Source organism: Pseudochaenichthys georgianus, chromosome 22 (genome assembly GCF_902827115.2).
Source record: "Pseudochaenichthys georgianus chromosome 22, fPseGeo1.2, whole genome shotgun sequence".
Taxonomy (NCBI): Eukaryota; Metazoa; Chordata; class Actinopteri; order Perciformes; family Channichthyidae; genus Pseudochaenichthys; species Pseudochaenichthys georgianus.
Window position 1 is genome coordinate 16,789,929 of NC_047524.1, and position 19,773 is coordinate 16,809,701.

Here is a 19,773-nt window from a genome sequence, read left to right on the forward strand (position 1 = left end):
TCAAGTTGCACTCCCTATTGCTCCCTGCGCCCTCCCAGAGTGAGCCTGCCAAAAAAGCCTGTATCTATGAGCAGGAGATTAACCAGAGGGTCTGTCCCAGTGCCCCCGGTCCCCCGGCTGCTTTTGTCTCCAGCTCAGGGGTGTCTGATCCTGCCTTTGTCTTTCCAGGACCCTGCTAAGGAGGCAATTTCCCATTAATTTCACAGCACACAAATACACTCACTGTACGCGATCAGCCGTGCTTTCTTAACCCACAAATATCTCAAATGCAATGTTTGAAATTATAACAAATTTCACAGTGGCTGTTTCCCTGAAGTCCTTGCTGTGAGGATATAACTGAGCAGTGTTGAAGAATCCCTTAGCAGAGGATCAGTTTCTACACAGTGACAAGGGCACCCCTACGTGGACACTTTTGTACACAGAATATGATGAATATTGAATGGCCTAAAATACTGATTTATAGTGAAGATATACTTTATTGATCCTAAATTGGGATTTGTATTTGTTACAGCAGCATGCTAAAACAAGCCATTGCACATAATTTGAAAAGTAGAAAATAAACAAATGTAAAATATAAACATCTCAAAATAATAAATATAGAATATAAAACAGAACCAAAAGGTAATATATTCAAGTTGAACGTAAAAGATAAAAATCTGTTGACTCTTGCAAATACACACTATGAAGAGCCAAATTACAGCTAACACAATTTAAAAGCAGGATATTATTATTTATAATTATTAAATGACTTGTGATTGTGATTGGCTACAATGTAAAACATATATATATATTCTTATGAACACTAAAGAAGACTGTGTGAGAGAGATGAGTGAATTATGTTTGAGGCGAGCTGTGCTGTGTGTATTACAGAAGAGATTCACTAGATGATGCTGTTACTCTTTTCTCTGCATCCATCTCCAAGAACTAAGAGACTGATTGAAATGCTCTTTATTTAGTCTCTCTCAGTGTGAGACTGAGAACACTACCGCTTTATTATCATCAGTATTTTTCTTTAGAAATGTGCCTTTTTATATATTGAAAGCATAGCACAAAGACATCTCTTCCAACAGTGTTTGAATTATGTGACGTCCTGTTGCCTTTTGCTTTTCATTTCCTCTTCATTACACAGAATGCCGCTTTTTATCTGCGCCTCTCTAATACAGAACATAATTTCATATCGCACCGTTTAAGTTGAAGCCTTGTCAGCCAGAGGCAGTTAAACAAACTGAAGGTAGTTTCTTTGTTTTCTTTCATTTTATCAGAGGTTACCAAGTCTTGTTCAGAAAATGTTACACAACAAATTAATTTAAGCGAAGCACTTTAGTTCAACCAGAGGCATTTTAATTCAGTTGATAATGTAAATCAATTTACTGAAGAAGAAGACGGATCTAATTGAAAAGAAATATCTATTAAAAGATTAGTGAGGTTTATTGTCTCCAGTCTTTGTCATCAACCAATTCAACTAATGTTTTAATTTCCTTAATGTTATCATTTTTGATGTAATTGGTGCTTGGGTGCCTAATTGGTTTTCCTATTAAATGTTGGGTTTTGCGCACTGACAATATAATCTCACGCTGTGATAAGAAAAAGTGTAGTTTTATTAAAGTAGTCCTTTCTGTTGTGCAGCCTGCCTTTTATTTTTTTAAAGGCACCTTGTTGCTTTAAAATGAATTAGCTGTAAACATACAATAATCTGTATGGATGTGCCAAATACTTCACCGTTATTCAGAGTAAAATAAACAATTAGTTATGACATTTATTTATCCCATTGTATTCCCTGCTGTGGTTTATATTGAGCCCATGTCATCCAAAATAGCTCATCTGTGATTTTTGGGACATCACCATACTTGCGTGTGCGTGTGCTTTTGCGTGTGTTTGCGGTCGCCGCCGTGCTTTGAGTCGGTGCCTGGAAGAAAAAGTCAACGGGTTTGTGGAATTTTGCTTTGGTGGCACAACTGATATGAGGTCACCTCGGGCGTTAGTCATTAGGAGGGAATGCATTGTGGCTGTTTTTAAGACATGGCCGTTGTCCGCATCCGCAGCGGCCGCACAATGAATGCAGGCCTTAGAAAGTTGACTTGAATTGGCTTCAGTGGACAATGTGAACGGCATAGTTTGGGGGACATTTAACAGCTGGCTGCTGGACGTGGATTAGAGGCACCTTAGGGGCTCGGCAGTGGCTCGCAGTATTGTCATAGGGAGAGTTCAACGTTCACAATGGGAAAACAAAGCATTTACCTGTGTGTCTCTTTTTAAAATATGTGCAATGAAAAGAATCACACAGTTTATATTCTATAATTTAGTGCATTTTTTATTTCAATAATCATCCAGTACATTGTCTGTGAATGAAATATCTGAAAATGATTGTACTTTACATGACCTTTTTATACATAATTAAACCAAAACAGCATTATTTTCACATGCGCATTCTGTCAAGATAAAAGATAACAAAATAATGATATAACAATATGCAACACTCAACTGTAGCGCATGTACATTTACAAAACACACACGGCCAGGAATCAAAAGCAAACTAATACTGACGGTAATTGCCAAAAAGGTCTTCTAGGTCAGCTAAACAGGCTACTATATCGTTTTATAATATTGAAAAAGAATGAAAGCACTCTGTAAACATTTGTACACACACCTACAAATTCCTTAAATGTGTTGAGGCAGATCATACAGAGTAAACACTAAACAATAGAATAAAGAGCCATCATATTTGTAGATTATTTCTTTCTTCTTTTTTTAAAACATACAGCATTACAGACTAAAGCTTATTAATATTTAAAATGATGTGTGTGTTTTTTTAAGATCTACAAAATTATTAATTATTCAACATCTACATTTCACCTCACTAAAATGCACTACAATAAAGGATGAAATAATACTGTCAAGGTGACCAACTCCAATTCTTCCACTTTTCTAATCCCCCACTTCGGCCTATAAATAAGAAGATGTCTTGAACTCTTCCGGGACGTCGCTGTCCAGTTTACAGATCACCTTGTAGATGGCCTTTTTCCATGAGGGGTCTGAATCTTTGGCTGTGGAAATGGCACTGTAAAACTCATGCAAGGTAATCTCAGAAACCTCCATGAATCTGTCTGGAACCTGTAAGAGAGAGGCAAAAAACATATACGTTGAATCAATCTTGTTAAATCTTCTAATAATGAAAAAAGCACTTCATGCAATGAGCATACTGAACAAGCTTTCTTCAGTGCTCTCAAAGTCCAAAACATATCAAATGAAGACCTGTAGTGCAATTCTTCAAACACTCAAAGTGATGAAAGGGATCTGATCTCTTTGTTCTCTGCACACATACAATAAATGCAATGCTGCAATCGTTGGCTTTCATTTGGAGGCCTCTTTGATTAGCTAGTCTTGTTTTCTTGAACTTAAACTGCATTGTGAGATTTCTATCCAGCGCTGTGAGAGCCAGTCAACAAAAGCATTATTTTAAATCCCATCAGAAATATGGTTGAAAATGAAGATTACAAATGTTTTCATTAGGTTAGATTTAGGGCTAAACTTGGGATAATTGTGTTTAATTAAGAATTATATGTGGCTTAAGTTGGTGTAACGACAGCAGGATAAAAAGTGCATCAACCATTGAAGTCTTGATGCAAGGGATGCTGGGAGAAACCCGCCCCGCAGCCCATGTTTCCCATCCACTGACTAGTTATCACAACAGTTGGCATAAGTTATTTTTCTTTCCCCTCATCTCCCGACACAAAAGCATCCCTGGGAAAGGAATGTCTTGGTCCCAAGGTAAAGAAAACGGTCCCGTCCCTTTCCCACCGAACGGCCCTTCTCCCTCGGAATCCACAGCGTCTTTCTCAGCATTCCGCATCAGTAGCAATCTCAGTCTCGCTCAGGCGTACTGGTCCTCTAATCCTGAGTTGTTTTAGTGGGATTTTGCGGCTTCCTCTTCCCACAGTTTGATAACGCATCTCTCTGGAGTTTAGATAATGGCTGTAAAGGCTGGCCAGCCACAGGTGCAGTGTGACACACAGGTCAGATAATACAGTATGACCACAGCTACTTGCTGACAGGAAAGCATACCTCAGCAGGTACTAACCACTGGGATAAATTTTACAAAGTGACAAAGTGTTAAAGGAATAGTTGGACATTCTGGGAAATAAGCATACTCACTTGCTGGTAAAGTTAGATTCATACCGTCAATATGTATGTCTGTTGAATAATAAGCAACAGCAAGCAGCCACTTAGCTTAGCATAAAGCTGTAAACAGGGGGAAGCAGCTAGCCTCGCTATGTCGATACCAAGTAAGCACCCTTTGTTATATATTTTTGTTTTGTCTGTACAGAAACAACGATTCAACAATTTATATTTCATGTCAGTTTGTGAATTTTTGACTTGCTGAAAGGTGGATGTTGTCGTCTTTCAGACATAGGCAAGCTACCCGTTTTGGCTGTTTACAGAGACATCATTACACTATATATCTGTAACATAAGACCAGGAGTGGGTGCGTTGTATTTTTTATCCTTCTAATAATTGGCAATGCAATTGTTTATGCCTTCAAAGCATCACATTGATTGAATATTGAAATATAAATTATTAGAACATATATTTTCCCTTATGTACTATACTGAATTCCATTACCACCATCATCCTTTTAGCTGGGGGATATTAAACAAACAGAATATGCTACCTCTTATCAGATGAAAGTTGACTGAAGGAAACCTTTATCCATCGCACAGAATACTTGCAGAATGAGAGCAGTACCTCTTTTAACCAAACGTTATGAGTTAAAAATCAGACCTTGATGCAAACCATTGAAACCACAACATAAAGGAGAAATGACTGATGAGTGACACTTACGTGGAAGTCATTGGCTTTGTTGTAGTGCATGTTCAGCGCCCGGAACAGCTCTGAGTCCCTGCTAACCGTCATGTCTTTGATATCACTGATGCCGTCGACGATGGCCTGGCGGGCAAACTTCTCCATCTGGATGTAGTAGAACTCCCTGAAGTTACTGAACCACTTGATCAGCTGAGAGGTGATGCAGCGGTTAAACTGGAAACGAAGAGAGAAAATACGTCTCTTAATATCATTGATTAGTTTACAGCCGATTGACAACCGAAGCCTTTGCATCGACAATAAACTATCCGGCTAAAGTGTCCTTGAGCAAAACAATAAAACCCAACGAGTCCAGAAGTGCTTTTCTAACATTTGATGTCTCAGTGAGGAAGCAAATGAAAGCAGAAATCATCCCTTTTCGTGATAAATTAAAATTGTAATTTCAGAACTCCATTTAGACTTCATTGAGAGCATACAGAAATTAAAAAATATGAATCTCCATGCTTTTCAATTAAAAAGTCAAATGGCCGTTTGACGCTTTGGTATTAACCACCCTTTCCATAATTGACTGCACTGGTACCTGTAGGGCAAAATGGCACCAAATGGTCTGTCACTCTACGCAACATTAATTGCTCTGAGCTTTTCCCACCAATGGTGAAAAAACATCTGTCAGGGCTCTGTATTTCTAAACTCAGTCTTGACATTAGTCCTGTTATTCTATCTCCTCATCCAGAAAGACAGAAAAAAATGCCTAAGGGCTGGGCAGGCATCAAAGACGCTTCTTCTCTCTGGTGTGGTGGGTGAGAAAGCGGCAGCATAAGGACAGAAGGAAGCTTCCCTCTCATTGACTCGGGCTGATAGGATGGAATCAGACACTGGGATTAGGTGCTCTTTTGTTCAGTGCCACTTCCCACCACAGGATTGTAAGCAAGGAGGAGACGTTCGCAGGGCTGCAGCAACAGCATCCTCCCCCCTGACCCCGGGGGTCAGAGCAGATTGAGAGGCAGGGGCCCGCACTGGCTCAGAGATCCAGAGAGAGAAGATAGAGATAGAGAGGAGAAGGAACAGAAACTCCAGAGAAAATTGCAAGGCAGGCAGGAGAGGAGTTATGGGTATAAGCTTGTAACATAAGCAGGAAGGATGCTCCGATAGGAAAAGAATGAAAAAGAAGGAAGCAGAGATAAATAGGATGAATGAGAAGAGTTAACAACAGGAGACAGATCAGGAGACAAGAGGGAAGACAAAAAGAGGAGATAGAGGAGGAGGCATGACACGAGCCCAAGGCCAAAACACACAGGATGTTGTGTTTAGGCCCAGCTCATCGCCGCCTGGGTGCTGCCGCACAAGTCTCTAATACCAACTCTCTGTTGACACTCAATAGCAATGCCTTGCCTACAGAGTCCTTTGTCACTCCATTTGCTGACTGGAGTGGCTTTTTTAAAGAGAGAATGCCCCTGTATCTCCCTCTGCCCCCAGGACATACTAGCAGCTCAGTGGCTTTGTTATTTAAACCCTCTGCGTTTTTGTTTCTCTCCTCCGACACACTGCTGATTTTTCTGTCCCAAACACACACTGACAAGTAGATACCGGGGAGTTTAACGCAGGGCAAACAATCCTGCAGCTTGTTTGACACATTATAGTTCAAATGTAATTACCTTGACATCAGGGAAGAAGTTTTTCAGCACATTGGAGCTGGGGTAGCGGGTGTAGAAGAACATCAGCTTGGCCTTCTTCAGATGGCTCGGGGTGAGACCCTCCTGGATGTTCACATTAACGTTAAGGCAAAAAACCTGACAATTAAATACAACACAGCATGCAGTCCTATGCAAAGTGATAGCAGACCAGAGTATTGTGTTGCCTCAATCTTCAGCTAAATTGAATTTCCCTAAAGAACAGCTCGGCATTAACCAGGGAGTCAATAATGACCCTAACATGTGCTTATTGGCAAAACAGAATTACCAATTAGATTAGGGATTTTTAATTAGAGAGCGAAGCACTTCATGCCTGGCAGTAAAGACAGCTTGTTTTGAAATGTTTTGAAAAAAGAAGCCGGTTTTCGGATATAATTAAGTTGATTTAAAAGACGACATATGGTGCTATATTTGTTTTACTTTGGAAAGAAACACGCCAAAAAAAGGGACATTTTTTAAACAAAATTTAAATTACATGTAGTTCAAATTCAAATGTATTTATATAGCCCAATATCACAAATCACATTTAAGTATTTTAGTAGTATGTTTAATAAAAAAAAATTGAGTTTATATGTTAGGCTTTAATTAATACACGTTTTGAATGGTAAAAATTGCAATATATCTATATCAATATATACATTTCCTTTATTTCCTATGATAAATAATTCAATATCTTCTCAAGTATACACCCTATGGCAATGAAGATGGTCAGGAGCATATCCTCTGTAGTCCACCACCACGCCTTAGGACATAATATTTCCTTATCAGGTCACCACACAATACATTTATTAGGGGAACCCTTGCTTTGAAATACGGAAGTTAAGATTAAAGATTTATATGGTATTGTTCAAAGAGAAGCAGAGCTCTTTGCTCTGTAAAGATAAAGCGAATCCTGACCGGCACTACATTATATTCCTCTCTTATTCCGTGCGACAAGACAATCAACAACACTTCTCTGACTATTTTCAAATGATTTACTTTATAAAGACGGATTGTAACGACATTATTTATTTCTTAGGCAAAGGATAATGAAATGTAGGTGTTACATTTCATCATTCATCATTTAGATTGTGGATGTCAGCAAACACATCATTAAAAAAACAATACTCATTTTCCCTGAATTTAACATCTTATCCTAGATGGATTTTCTATGAGTTCCTATAAGGCTAAAAAAAACTGTTATCTTGCACTCTGTTTCAATCATGTACACTCGGACAAAGGTATCCAACAACAAATGCTCAAGACAAGAGCTCAAGTGTGGTGGTTGTGAGGCACTTCTGGTTTCCAGCAGCACTCAGATGTGACCTTTTAGATGCACCCCTATCACTCTGATGATGGAGAAATAGATCCTGCACCTTTTCAAGTCTGAAAAAATGACGCTTCCTGAAACAGAAACCGATGCTTTCTCTGCCTTTGAAAAATTGGCTTTTGTTCCTGGCAATTCTTATCAAAGCCTTGTATTCCTTTTTATTTGTCTTTTTCTAAACTTAAAGTCATTACTCTGCTCAGATTAAAGAAGATGCTGTAATTTTCTATGGGGTTAGCGAGATCAAAGAAAAAATTCTCCTTGAAGTTTGTTACTGGAACTGCCCATGCTGCAATGAACCTCAACCAGCCATTGTTCAAATGGAAGAGCTAACATATAGGAGTTTGTATCAAATGAAGGAGGTAAATACAGTATGAGATAATAACACGCATACCCTGCTGTATGGAGAATGGTACAGAATGATCTGATGTTGCTTTTCATTGTCAATTCTGTCAATTGTTTTAGAATTATTAAATTATTTATAATAAAATGTAATCATTCTAGAATATTTGTTTTGTATTTACCCAATACAATAATCGTTTTTTAAAAAGCCTACCTGCATTAAATATCTGAATTGTGTCTCTTTCTTTTATCTATTGTCTCTTTTTCTATCATCATTATTACACAACAAAGCTCTAAATCCTGCATTTAAAAAAAAATCAAAGCCGCTCTGGCTCCACATATTTATTTAAAAGGATATGTTGAGTGACATGTAGGGGTTTCGGTCGGCCATGCTCTGCAGTTCTCCGCACTCGATCTTGACGTGGGGGAGACACAGATTGTCGACCGTCACTGCCCCCAGGGCGGAGGCACGGGCGTGGTGGGCGAGGTGGCTGGACGTCACCTTGGACCTCATGGCGATGGCGTCCCAGGGCAGGTCCACGGAGTCTGGCGAGTTCCTGTCCATGGATGGGGCCATGCAGGGGTGACCCCCGAAACTGGAATGTGGCCCGTACTTAAGAAGATGCTCCAGGATCTGACTGTCGTGCAGAGGGGTGCTGTAGCTGAACTGAAATGGATTCTGGTGCATGGGGTAGGGCCTCTTCACTGTCGGGTTGACTGAGCTCAGAGGGGTCACAGGCGGCTTGCGGACCACCAGTGACAGCGCCTCCGTCTGGTCCGGTGGGCTGTGAGCCTCGGAGCTTTCATAATACTCCAAAGAGCAGGGCTTCACCGCAGCCTCCTCCGCCTGGGGCTGTTCCTGGGGGGAGCCGGCCTGCTGGCGCTTCCTGTCTGCACCTACGCCGATCTGCAGCTCTGGAGAGGAGAACATGCGCTGCTGAGGGGACAGATCCTGCCCTGTGGAGGACGCTTCCTTCTTGAACACTCTGTCCACACAGTCATTCACAGCCCTGGAGAGCTCCTGCTTCAGGGTGTCCTGCAGGCTCCGACTCTCCCTCTGTTGCACCAGATAACCAACTACTTTCATTCGGTCCTTACACTCCGCAGTCACCCTGCTATTCTTCCTTTCAAAATCATCTTCAGTGCTTACATACCGTGACTCTGTGCTTTCATGCTCCACACCTTCTGTGTCATCCCTGTCGTTGTTTTCAGGGTCCTCCTGGTTGTAAACTTGCAGGAACTTTTCCTGGAGCTGGCGCAGCAGCCTCTGCATGCTGTGCAACTGCTCCTTCAGCTTGTGACACTCCTCATCCTTGTTGCAGTTATCACTATTGCTGCTGCTTCCGGGTCTTCTGTTTGCCGGCCCTCCAACACTGTGTTCCTGATGCTGAGGCAACCGCTGTTTACGTTTGTTCTCCCTGTATGCTTCTCTGGCCTCTCTGGTGTCTCTGGCATCTGTGTCACACCTCTCGCTGTCTCCAGGCTGCCGGCTGTTGGGAGAGCCCGCCATGACCCTGATAATGTTCTCCACTCTGGCCCTCTTGGCCTGCAGGTGGTCAGCCATGGGATGCTCCACCTCCGTGCCGGCTCCTGTGGGAACATGAGCGCCGGGGGAGGCAGCTTCCACAGTGCTGTCTTTTGAGGATATGCTGCACTGGTCCTCCTGGCTGGAGTCAGCCTCAGCAGAGCCTGAAAGGTAGAAATGGCTTTCATCTAGTGCCCTCTTGTTGTGGATTGTCTTGCGAAGGAGTTGAGAGATGATGGATCCGCTGGAGTATGAGGCCAGAGGCTCGTCGTACATGTTTCTGCGGAAGCAAGGCAACATGACATCAGGTTTGTCGTCCTCGAGGCAGCCTTCACTGGAGTTGTGCATGGTCTGGTCGGGGAGACTGAGGTTCATGCTCGATGAGGAAAACTGTCTTCGGCTACACACGTTGCACAACCAGAGTTATTTAAAATGCGATTATCTGAAAAGAGAGAAAAATAGAACATAGTAAAAATCATACATAATGAAAAAACATTTTAATATAAAATGTGCTTTAGCCATTCATTATTCTTAAATCCTGTATGTGCATTCTTATATTGTGTATTTTCTTTTACACTTTTAATAAAACAATCTTTGCATATACATTATTGCATGCCTTTCTGAACAGTGACATTCAATTTAAACAGTAATGTCTCTTTATTCCTTGGATTCATAGCAAAAATAAAGTATATTCATTTGTTAAATTGTTTCAGGTAAATTAATCTATACACAACATTTACAGGTGATTCTGCTTGTTAGAAAATTTCACTTTTGTAACTTAAAATTACTACATTAACAAGCAAATGTAGAATTACTGTTATATATGATAGAAAGTCAATGAATCCTACATTAATCGCAAGTAGCTCTGTTCTGTAAAAAAAAAAAAAAGACGCAGAAGAAATCCTTGATCTTCTGTAATAAGGGAGTGCTTTTTTTTGTATCATTTCATCTTGGGGTTGTAATAATGGATAACACAAAGAATAAAAAGACTGTCTGATACCCATGAAAGGTAAATGATAGCCTCTGACAGCAATAGACCACGCACAACAAACGGCTCTATGTATATATTATTTAAAAAAGAAAATACCATGAAAACCTCTTTATATATTTCTGGTTCTCATCTTCAAGAAATTATTCTCAATGGTAAATATATAAAAAGCTCAATTTACAGATTCTATAATAACTAACTTGATTCCCTTTTGGTGTTTATTTTATAATATGTTCTGTGCTGTAGCCATGTCAAACTAATTCAATACTTAAATGAAACGTATGGACTTGAAACGGGTATTCTACATTTTATTACTAGACGATAGATCCGTCCTTGTGTTTATTTTTCTTACTTTGACATAATTAAGCATTCTTTCAGAAAGATCAACCTGTTTTGTAACTCAGTTACCCCTCATAGCAAAGTTTGAGAGGATTTAATTTTCCTACAATTTGTAGACAGCATTTCAAAGTCACCTTTACTTTTTACAGTTTGACATTTCCTGAAATATAGCAGGCAGATACTGTTTGTGGATAAACTCATTTGTATATATATTAAGCAACACATAATCTCAATAAAAAAAAAAAATATTTTAGTTTACTCAAACATTTCAACAGTCAATAAACACTTCATAATCCAATAATAAATAAAAAACTTACCAATCATATGATTATAATTTCTGTTGTCCTGTAAAAGCCTGCATGAGTTTTTCTAAAGCACTTTTCATTAAAAAAAAAAAAAAGTCAAGCTGAAGTGATGAGACAGGAGGCGGGTGAGCTGCAGGCATGCACTGTGTCACAGGCTGCAGTTTCCCCACGGTGCACAGAGACAGAGAGGCTGTGATGGGACCTTACCTGTTGCCGGGACGTGCTGCCGAGCTGATGGCCTGCGCACACTGGGCTGTGGACAGTAGGAGTGCAGGAGAGGCATCACGCAGCTGGGGCGTGGCCATGTGAAAGCAAATCACCCACATAATGTCAAGAGAAGGAAAGTATTATTAGTGAGGTGATGGAGGAATAGGTGGGTGAAGCCTTATTTATTGTCAATTTGGAAATGTGCACAAGTATTCATAGAGAACAAGTTTAAATATTCATCTATGACTGGAAAATGTAGATGTTGGCCTACTTAAATAAATAAAAGACGTCTTTACTGCTATATCCTTTAATCTCTCAATAATTGTATTTATCTCAAAAGGGCAATTTTGGGACCATGCATTTACGAAAAACAAACAAAGCAGTCGTAAACTCAAAGAATAAATAAGTGAAAACAAAGTATACACTTGAAATTAGATACACTATGCTAATAAAAATCATAACCCTCTATAGACTTACCTTAACTTTTCGCTATTCTATTCTATAAAATCATATGTTTTCTTATACTTACCCGTAGGCCTATGCATTGTCCTATATCATTTGAATATTATCATATATTTTTTCTAGTCGATATTTACGTTGTTACATGTAGGCTGTCTGTAAATACGGTACTCTTACAACTACCTTTACAGAGAGCCTACATGTAACAACGTAAATATAGAGACTATAATAGAAAATATATTTTCCCAGCCCAGACAGGCCTACAGTGGGGGTCAGAGGGGACCACTAGACTCCAGCCTGCCCCCCTCTCGGAGCACTTGGTTTATCCCTCACCACTTCCTCGCTTTTTTGCGCGTCCGGCTTGTCCGTGTTACCGGAGTTCCCTTCCGCTGACAGGCTGCTGTCACACAGCCATCATGTTATCCCATTCCCGGTGTCTCACCAGGAATTTTGGCCGTTCCCTGTCTGCCATCCGCCAGGTAGGCAACACGCAAGTAACCTGTTGTCGTTGCCTCTCTGGGCAGGACTCCTCGCTGTCTCTGTAGTGTGTTCAGAGCTAGCATCTATGGCTAGCATACATTAGCTGCAGGCCACGGTCATGCTGTAACATTGTAAGCCAAGGACAGTTTGACACTTCCCTGCACAACTCTGTATCGTAGTCTGTATTTAAGTGTAAAGCAGTGTCCTCTGTGTTGTGTTTGTCTCGAATTCACATTAATGTTAAAGGTGTTACACAGAGAGTAAAGTGTCCATCTTTAGTTACACAAGTTATCCAATATTGTTTTGGTAGCTAGCAAGAACATGCTAGCCGCGCTAAGCTAAATACACGGGTAGGTTAGCTAGGTCCAAGCTATCATGCTGAGGTCATAGTGTGATTATTGAGAGAAAACCACGCCCCTTTTAGTTAACTTTATGAAGTGTTGTGTTAATGTTTTATTCCTTTATTTTAGCTTTCTGTCGCTGCATGTAAGCAAAGTCAAATGTCAGAAAGTCCTGCTAAGTGTATGTCAGTTTGGCAGTAAGATAAGTAGTATAACATTAGGCAACTGTTCAAGTAACCTGTTAACATATGTATTCATTTGCTGCTGCAGTTCTTATGCAATACCACAAAGCTACCTGTTTGCCTCAAACATTTATTGATTGTGTCAAAGGTCATGTCTAACTTGTAGAAATAACCTTTGACCGGCAGCACTGACTTATCTTGCTCAGGTTGAATCCTTTGTTGGCACTTAAATTCAATCTCAACTATTATCACTGTTGGACATAAGGGGCAAGTCATTGACCTTGATGTCAGTGTTTCAATGTTCCAGACATTGTTGAGTCGTCTTTTCTGCACAATCTCTCCTAAAAAAGTTGCAAATGTGTTTTAAATCCTAACTGTGTTTTGTCACAGGGGAATAATGGACTTGCACGTCGGGCCACGGCAGGTATGTTTGGTTACTGTTCAAGCGATATGTCTTAAATGCCAATCTTTGATTTTGGATATTCCTGCTGCAAGAAGTTAATAACACTTCTCCTTGTCCATTCTCTTACAGCTCTATCAGCTAGCCATTCTATCACTCTGAACAACAATGTGTAAGTAACACAAGTACATTTACTGACAGAATTTAAGTAAAACATTCACACTGTAGATGTTTCCAAGTCAAACAAATTGTTTCGTTTTGGGGATCGCTATTAATTGTTATAATTTTGAATTCATTTATTTTGTTTCTCTCCAGAAAATCTGATCCTCGTTCCAGCGTCTTCCAAATCCAGTACTTCAGGACGTCTGTAGCCCACAGTATGTTTTGAGCCAAATGCTTTTTATTCATACACTTATCTAAATCACTACTACTGATGTGAGGAGTAAATCAATGCATCTCCTATGACTTGTTTTTGTTCTATAGGAGAGGAAGTTGTCACAGTCAATACTCCTGCGTTTGCTGAATCTGTCACAGAGGGAGACGTAAGGTGGGAAAAAGGTAACTTTATTTAAATTGTATTTGCACACATGAATAGCTTCTGACACTGTAAAGAATAATAGGAACAGATACTGGATGGATACATAGACTAACTAAACAAAAGTTAGTCAATCTGCACTCTGTTCCTAAAATAGAGCCTGCTTCTTACAGCTGTTGGAGACACCGTTGCCGAGGATGAGGTGGTGTGTGAAATCGAGACTGATAAGGTAAACTAAGTAAATGTTTTATGAATTGTTGATTGTTCGGTTATGCCTTCAAATGTAAAGGCCATCATTGTTTTGGCACATAAATAGTTAAAGTATTGGGGCAGGTCGTTTTTTTCCCCAAAATAACAAATACAAAATCATGTTTGTTGGAGATTATTTCTAAAGTATTTCAATTTTCTCCTGACTGAATATGAGAATTACGTGAGAATAAAACCATACGGTCATTATTTTGGAAACAAATGTAGGCTATTTTTAAAATAGCATGTCTTATTTAAACCTATGATGATCTCTTTTATGTGTTCCCCTTCCATTAGACATCAGTGCAGGTTCCCTCTCCTGCTGCTGGGGTGATCCTGGAGCTTTTGGTCCCTGATGGAGGGAAAGTCGAGGGAGGAAATGCACTCTTCACGCTTCGAAAAGGAGGTCCGTGTATTGTCATTTTATTATAAAAAAGTACACAGTGCTGATATAAAAAATATATAGACAAAAATGTAAAGTCTGTCTCAAACTAACGGTTCGCTTCTGTCTTTAGCTGGTCCTCCCAAAGCTGCAGAAGCCCCAAAAGCTGAGGCCCCGGCCGCCGCCACCCCTCCACCACCTTCTGCTGCCCCCCCTCCTTCCCGCTCAGCTGTGGGCCCCATTCCCACCACTATGCCCCCTGTGCCACCTGTGCCAGCACATGCTATGGACACCAAACCAGGTTAGTCGTCATGAGACAGACGGTCCGTGTCATGTGAGAACCGTTTTACTTGACATCTGTGCTCTTGACCTCTAGCTTACTTGATTACTCATCGTCGGCAGTGGCTTTCACCAGTGCCACTAAACCCGATGTCTGGAGATACTAAAGGCGTATTTCTGTCTTTCTCACAGTTTCAGCCATCAAGCCCACTGCTCCTGCTGCACCGGCGGCTCAAGCTGAGGGGACGACTAAAGGAGCCAGGACAGAGAGCAGGGTAAAGTGCAAAGATCTCTACAAACACCTCAATAACATTAAGCGGTATCTGATGATATAGTTTGTGAAATGGATCAGTATAGTAGTGCAAGAGTTGAGAACTGAATTTGAAATGTTTTGTTTTAGGTTAAGATGAACCGCATGCGACTGAGAATTGCCCAGAGACTGAAGGAAGCCCAAAACACCTGCGCTATGTTGACTACGTTTAATGAGGTCGACATGAGGTAGGAAACTCTATTAGTTGACCTACATTATAAAGCCATCAGTGTTGTTTTTAGAAATGTTTTCCTGCGTTAACATGAGAACTGAAGCCATTGAGGGAAAAAGACCGTGTCCAAATCTGCTTATAAATTAGCATGTTTGTAAGTGTGCCTGTGTGCAGTACACAGGATACACACTGCCTGTTAAAAGCCAAAACAACACTTGCACAAATGGTTATAGATTGGAATCTGCCCAATAGGAAAAGCTTTTTGAAACCCGATATCCTCTTAAACGCTGGAATGTAAATATTTGGTCGTAATGCCATCTAAAACGAAGATAAGAATTGTTAAAACCGGTTTTATTAATTTACAAGGAAATGTTATTGTCTGCACTTGCCCCCTGTGCTGAAGAGGACACTTTGAGGATTTCTTTTCCCCACAAATGTGCGGTGTCAGCTTTCAGCTATTCAGGGTTTTCTATGTATCCTAATTAGATTGACATTGATGGTCTGGAGGAAGACTTCCCATGCTAGGGCTCATCTGGAGCCGAAGGAGCTAGTCAGAGCAGGAGGCTGGAGCATCTGTAGGGGCCCACAGAGACCTGCGCTCTGAGTGGAAGAGCGGCCTCAACCGATATGGGCTTTTATGACAGCCCAATAAGATTTACAGGCCCTAGAAAGTGAAGATTTTTATCGCTTCTTCTCTCCTTTCTCGGCGAGTCTGTGTCTTGGGAGGGGCTAATTATGTTAGCGGAGAAACCCTAGAGCTTCAACAGGGTTAGAGACAGGAAAACAAACAATTAAAAAGAGAGATACACGAGAAAAATGAGCAATGATGAAACGATTAGAGGGCCAATTTCAATAGCTTTAATTCACCACTATCTGCAACAGCATTTTTTTATAGCCACAAAAAGGAATTGTTTGTTTTTTAGATTGTGACTTTTTTTTTTACTGTTATTTAGGAAAAGATTGTCTTATATTAGCTTATACTTTAGTTTTTCGAAAAATTCACATCATTCATTAATTGCTGCTGTTTGTTGTAAACTCGGCATCAAGGAAGTAACCGACTTAAAAACCTTTCAAGCACAACAAAGAATTATTTTCATAACCTGCGTACCCTTCCTGAAGCCAGTCCGCCCATCAGTTCTCAGAAATGAACACAATTTGCTCAAATATGAAGGGGATGTTAAAGATCACATTTTTGGGGGTTTTTTGTAATAAAAAAGGTTTTAGTCATTCTTTAAACACATTTCACACTGAAAGGCTTCATTTTCTGCTTCAGGCCTGCTTGTTGCCTTAATAACAACTAGTTAATTGATCTTTGCAATTGTTTTTGTCTATTTCCCTGCAGCAACATCTCAGAGATGAGGAAGACGTACAAAGATGCGTACCTGAAAAAGCACAACATCAAGTTGGGCTTCATGTCTGCGTTTGTGAAGGCTGCTGCCTACGCTCTGGCTGACCAACCTTCTGTCAACGGCGGTATGTTTCTAACCTTAAACGACAGTGAAACCTTACCCTGCGGTGACAGCTTGGCTGCGTCTTTGCACGTATGGGTACAAGTCACTCAGAGAGGATGAAAGGAAGAAAACGATTTAAGCTTCAGTAGATTTCTCTTGCAAACCTCAAACCCAACACTCACTTATTTACTGCCTATAGACCACCCTGACCTATTTAGATAGACCACAATGAAGGAGAGGGGGGGGGGTCACTGATGCTGGCTTTTACCAATCTGAGAAAAGTCTGTGGATTTTTACTTGCATGTAACAGAAAATGCCACCCATTAAAAGGAAATGACCTTCGGGAGGGCTGCATAAGAAATGGAAATGTAATCAAAATTGCAATATTCACTTGTGCAATATCCAAATCGCAGTAAGTTCAATACTTGGTCAAGGCAGAATATGTGAAAATATATAAATAAAGTATTGTGGAGCTAGTCCCAGCCTACAAAGAGTATTCTACAGATGTAATACAAATCCATGTTGAGTACAGATCCTCTAAAAAAATCACACCATTTTAATATATTTTCTTAGATTATGTGAATAACGTTAAAACAATGATTCCCTCTAATATTGCTAATTATATTGCAATTACAATACATTATGCAATATGTGTTTTTCAATATGTTAATCATGCAGCCCCGAACGTTGGTGTAAATTGTATTGATGATTTGCAGTTTTAACATGAATTCATATTTCTTTTGTCTACAATGTTAACCAATTCCTCCGTGTTTTCAGTCATTGATGACACAACCAAAGAGATTGTGTACAGGGATTACGTGGACATCAGTGTTGCCGTGGCCACGCCAAAGGTGAGACAAGTGCCTTTTACTGTAATGCTGAGTGTAAGTGCTTCACTTGACTCTAATGTGAAGAGCAGAAAATTGAGTCATATAACTTCTCTCTCAGGGTCTCGTGGTTCCTGTAATCCGAAACGTGGAGGGAATGAATTTTACTGACATCGAGAAGGCTATCAATATGTTGGGAGAAAAGGTGAGATTTTATATTATATTATGACACATTCTTCGATCATTTCTTTTACACTTCACGGGTTTTCATTTGGAGATTTCCTCAGTAATTGACCGATCCTTATTGTTGGCGTGTGTTCGTAGGCCCGTAAGAATGAGCTGGCTGTGGAGGACATGGACGGAGGAACCTTCACCATCAGCAACGGCGGCGTGTTTGGGTCCATGTTCGGCACACCCATAATTAATCCACCACAGTCTGCCATTTTAGGCATGCACGGCATCTTTGACAGGCCCGTAGCAATCGGTGGCAAGGTTGGTATTCTTAACTTTAAACCTTAAAATACATAAAAAAGAGACAATATACCTAGCATGGAGTCGTCATATATGTAAAATGACTGTCCAACATTTTTCATTCTTATCATGAATTTAATAGTTTACTATTTCAGTAGATTAAAGATAGATTTGCTTTTTTTTGTTTAAAGGTCACCTATTATGCAAAATCCACTTTTTCATGTCTTTTATACATCAACATGTGTAAACATGTGTAAAGAGATTCTGAAAGTTTCAGGAAAAAAGATTCACTCACTTTTTGTCCTGATCCATTTATATAATGAAAATGAGCTGATCAGATATTGGCCACTTTATGATGTCATAACGATGTTTTGGCTTGTGTAACCATTAGCCAATCACCAACCAAGGTAAGCGCCCCCCCCCCCTTATCACCTGACTCTCCTCCGAGAGCACCATTGTTCTTTTCAACCAAATATCTCTCAGATGGGCGTGGGGAGGGGCTCCTTATTTTCATCTAAAGTAGCAGACAGAGAATCAGCACTTTTGAAACGTGGCTGAAACAGAGGGGATTATGGGTAATGCTACAATGATCTGTTTGGTGTTTCACTTCAGAGACATGTTTTGTTTATATCTGAGACCTATAATATATTGATGAAAAACATTATAATAAGGGACCTTTAAAAAAACAAACAAAGGGCCTTGTTTGTCAAATGTTCTGTAGATTAAATATTTGTTTTGCCAGTATTCACTAATTTCAGTGTGTCTAACATTGCATGCATTGAATCCTATTCTCTTGTTCAGGTGGAGATCCGTCCCATGATGTATGTTGCCCTGACATACGACCATCGTCTGATAGATGGAAGAGAGGCCGTCACTTTCCTGCGTAAGATCAAGTCAGTGGTGGAGGACCCCAGGATGCTGCTCCTTGACATGTAAACCCCCTCCCCCCACACACAACCAGTGGCTGTCCTCACCTGGTGAACATGACTGCAGTTGTTGTGTTAGAAAAAAAGATTTTGGGGAGAATTCTTTTTTGAGTACTCTGAGGTTTAGTTCTATTGTGGAGAAATGTCCGGGTCTGGGTTTCTATGGTGCTGGTCTTTAGATCAAACAAAACAAAGAGTATCCTAGTACTCATTTGCGCCATGTCATTTTCTACATACAACACAATAAATGTCAACCTACAGTATTGTGTATAAATGTCAAAAATAGAAGAAGTGATTAGTTTAATTTAATTATATTGGGTGAGAGAAGAACAATGAAAACATATTGGGCCAGAAACCAAGAAACACTATGTCTGAAATTGTCCAAAGTGAAAAATATGAGGGAAATTATCTTTATGCTCTGTTAGAAAGACTATTTAAGTAAAAAAGAAAGTTTTAAACAATAAAAGCTTCTCTGACTGTAGGTTTTGTTTCTGAATTTGTGTGTGCTATTATTGACAGGGTAGCTACATTTACAAAATGTGGCCTGGGGCATAGATAGCTTAAAAACAGTTCCATTCCATACATTATACACAGATGCAGTGACGGATCATCATAAGAACCAATTTGAAAGATATTAGTTACTAAGTAAGGTGCTAACTTCTAACCATGCAGTCTACTATGAATGGGAGTATTAACATTGTTTCTCAACACATTTATTTTTACTTATCACTCAATTGTATATTAGTGGGTTGTGGAATCTTAGATGATGACTATTAATATGGGGGCGGAGT

General features: G+C 40.0%; 2 protein-coding genes across 2 annotated transcripts; one reads left to right on the forward strand and one right to left on the reverse strand.

The window, feature by feature from the left end:
- Positions 1 to 2,284: 2,284 nt before the first annotated feature.
- prox2 (prospero homeobox 2) lies at positions 2,285 to 12,231 on the reverse strand. Its single transcript, XM_034111545.2, has 5 exons — positions 11,522 to 12,231; positions 8,516 to 10,124; positions 6,474 to 6,581; positions 4,840 to 5,034; positions 2,285 to 3,111 (listed from the first exon to the last, which is right to left on the reverse strand). The coding sequence occupies exons 2-5, from the start codon at positions 10,055 to 10,057 to the stop codon at positions 2,944 to 2,946; spliced, it is 2,013 nt and encodes a 670-aa protein (XP_033967436.1). The 5' UTR covers positions 10,058 to 10,124; positions 11,522 to 12,231; the 3' UTR covers positions 2,285 to 2,943.
- Positions 12,232 to 12,306: 75 nt separating this feature from the next.
- Positions 12,307 to 19,463, forward strand: dlst (dihydrolipoamide S-succinyltransferase). The gene is made up of 15 exons (XM_034111548.1): positions 12,307 to 12,459; positions 13,374 to 13,407; positions 13,516 to 13,555; positions 13,699 to 13,760; positions 13,867 to 13,941; positions 14,092 to 14,147; positions 14,462 to 14,570; positions 14,680 to 14,847; positions 15,018 to 15,100; positions 15,226 to 15,323; positions 16,650 to 16,780; positions 17,536 to 17,609; positions 17,707 to 17,790; positions 17,910 to 18,077; positions 18,858 to 19,463. The coding sequence occupies exons 1-15, from the start codon at positions 12,397 to 12,399 to the stop codon at positions 18,990 to 18,992; spliced, it is 1,380 nt and encodes a 459-aa protein (XP_033967439.1). The 5' UTR covers positions 12,307 to 12,396; the 3' UTR covers positions 18,993 to 19,463.
- The last annotated feature ends 310 nt before the right edge of the window (positions 19,464 to 19,773 follow it).

Bases quoted from the DNA above. Each gene is read 5' to 3' on its own strand.
- prox2 (XM_034111545.2), bottom strand. From the start codon at position 10,057: ATGAACCTCAGTCTCCCCGACCAGACCATGCACAACTCCAGTGAAGGC. The intron at 5,035-6,473 runs GTAATTACATTT...CTTCGTTTCCAG, and splicing joins ACTTCTTCCCTGATGTCAAG to TTTAACCGCTGCATCACCTC. The intron at 3,112-4,839 runs GTAAGTGTCACT...TCTCTCTTACAG, and splicing joins ACAAAGCCAATGACTTCCAC to GTTCCAGACAGATTCATGGA.
- dlst (XM_034111548.1), top strand. From the start codon at position 12,397: ATGTTATCCCATTCCCGGTGTCTCACCAGGAATTTTGGCCGTTCCCTG. The intron at 13,408-13,515 runs GTATGTTTGGTT...ATTCTCTTACAG, and splicing joins TGCACGTCGGGCCACGGCAG to CTCTATCAGCTAGCCATTCT. The intron at 16,781-17,535 runs GTATGTTTCTAA...CCGTGTTTTCAG, and splicing joins CCAACCTTCTGTCAACGGCG to TCATTGATGACACAACCAAA.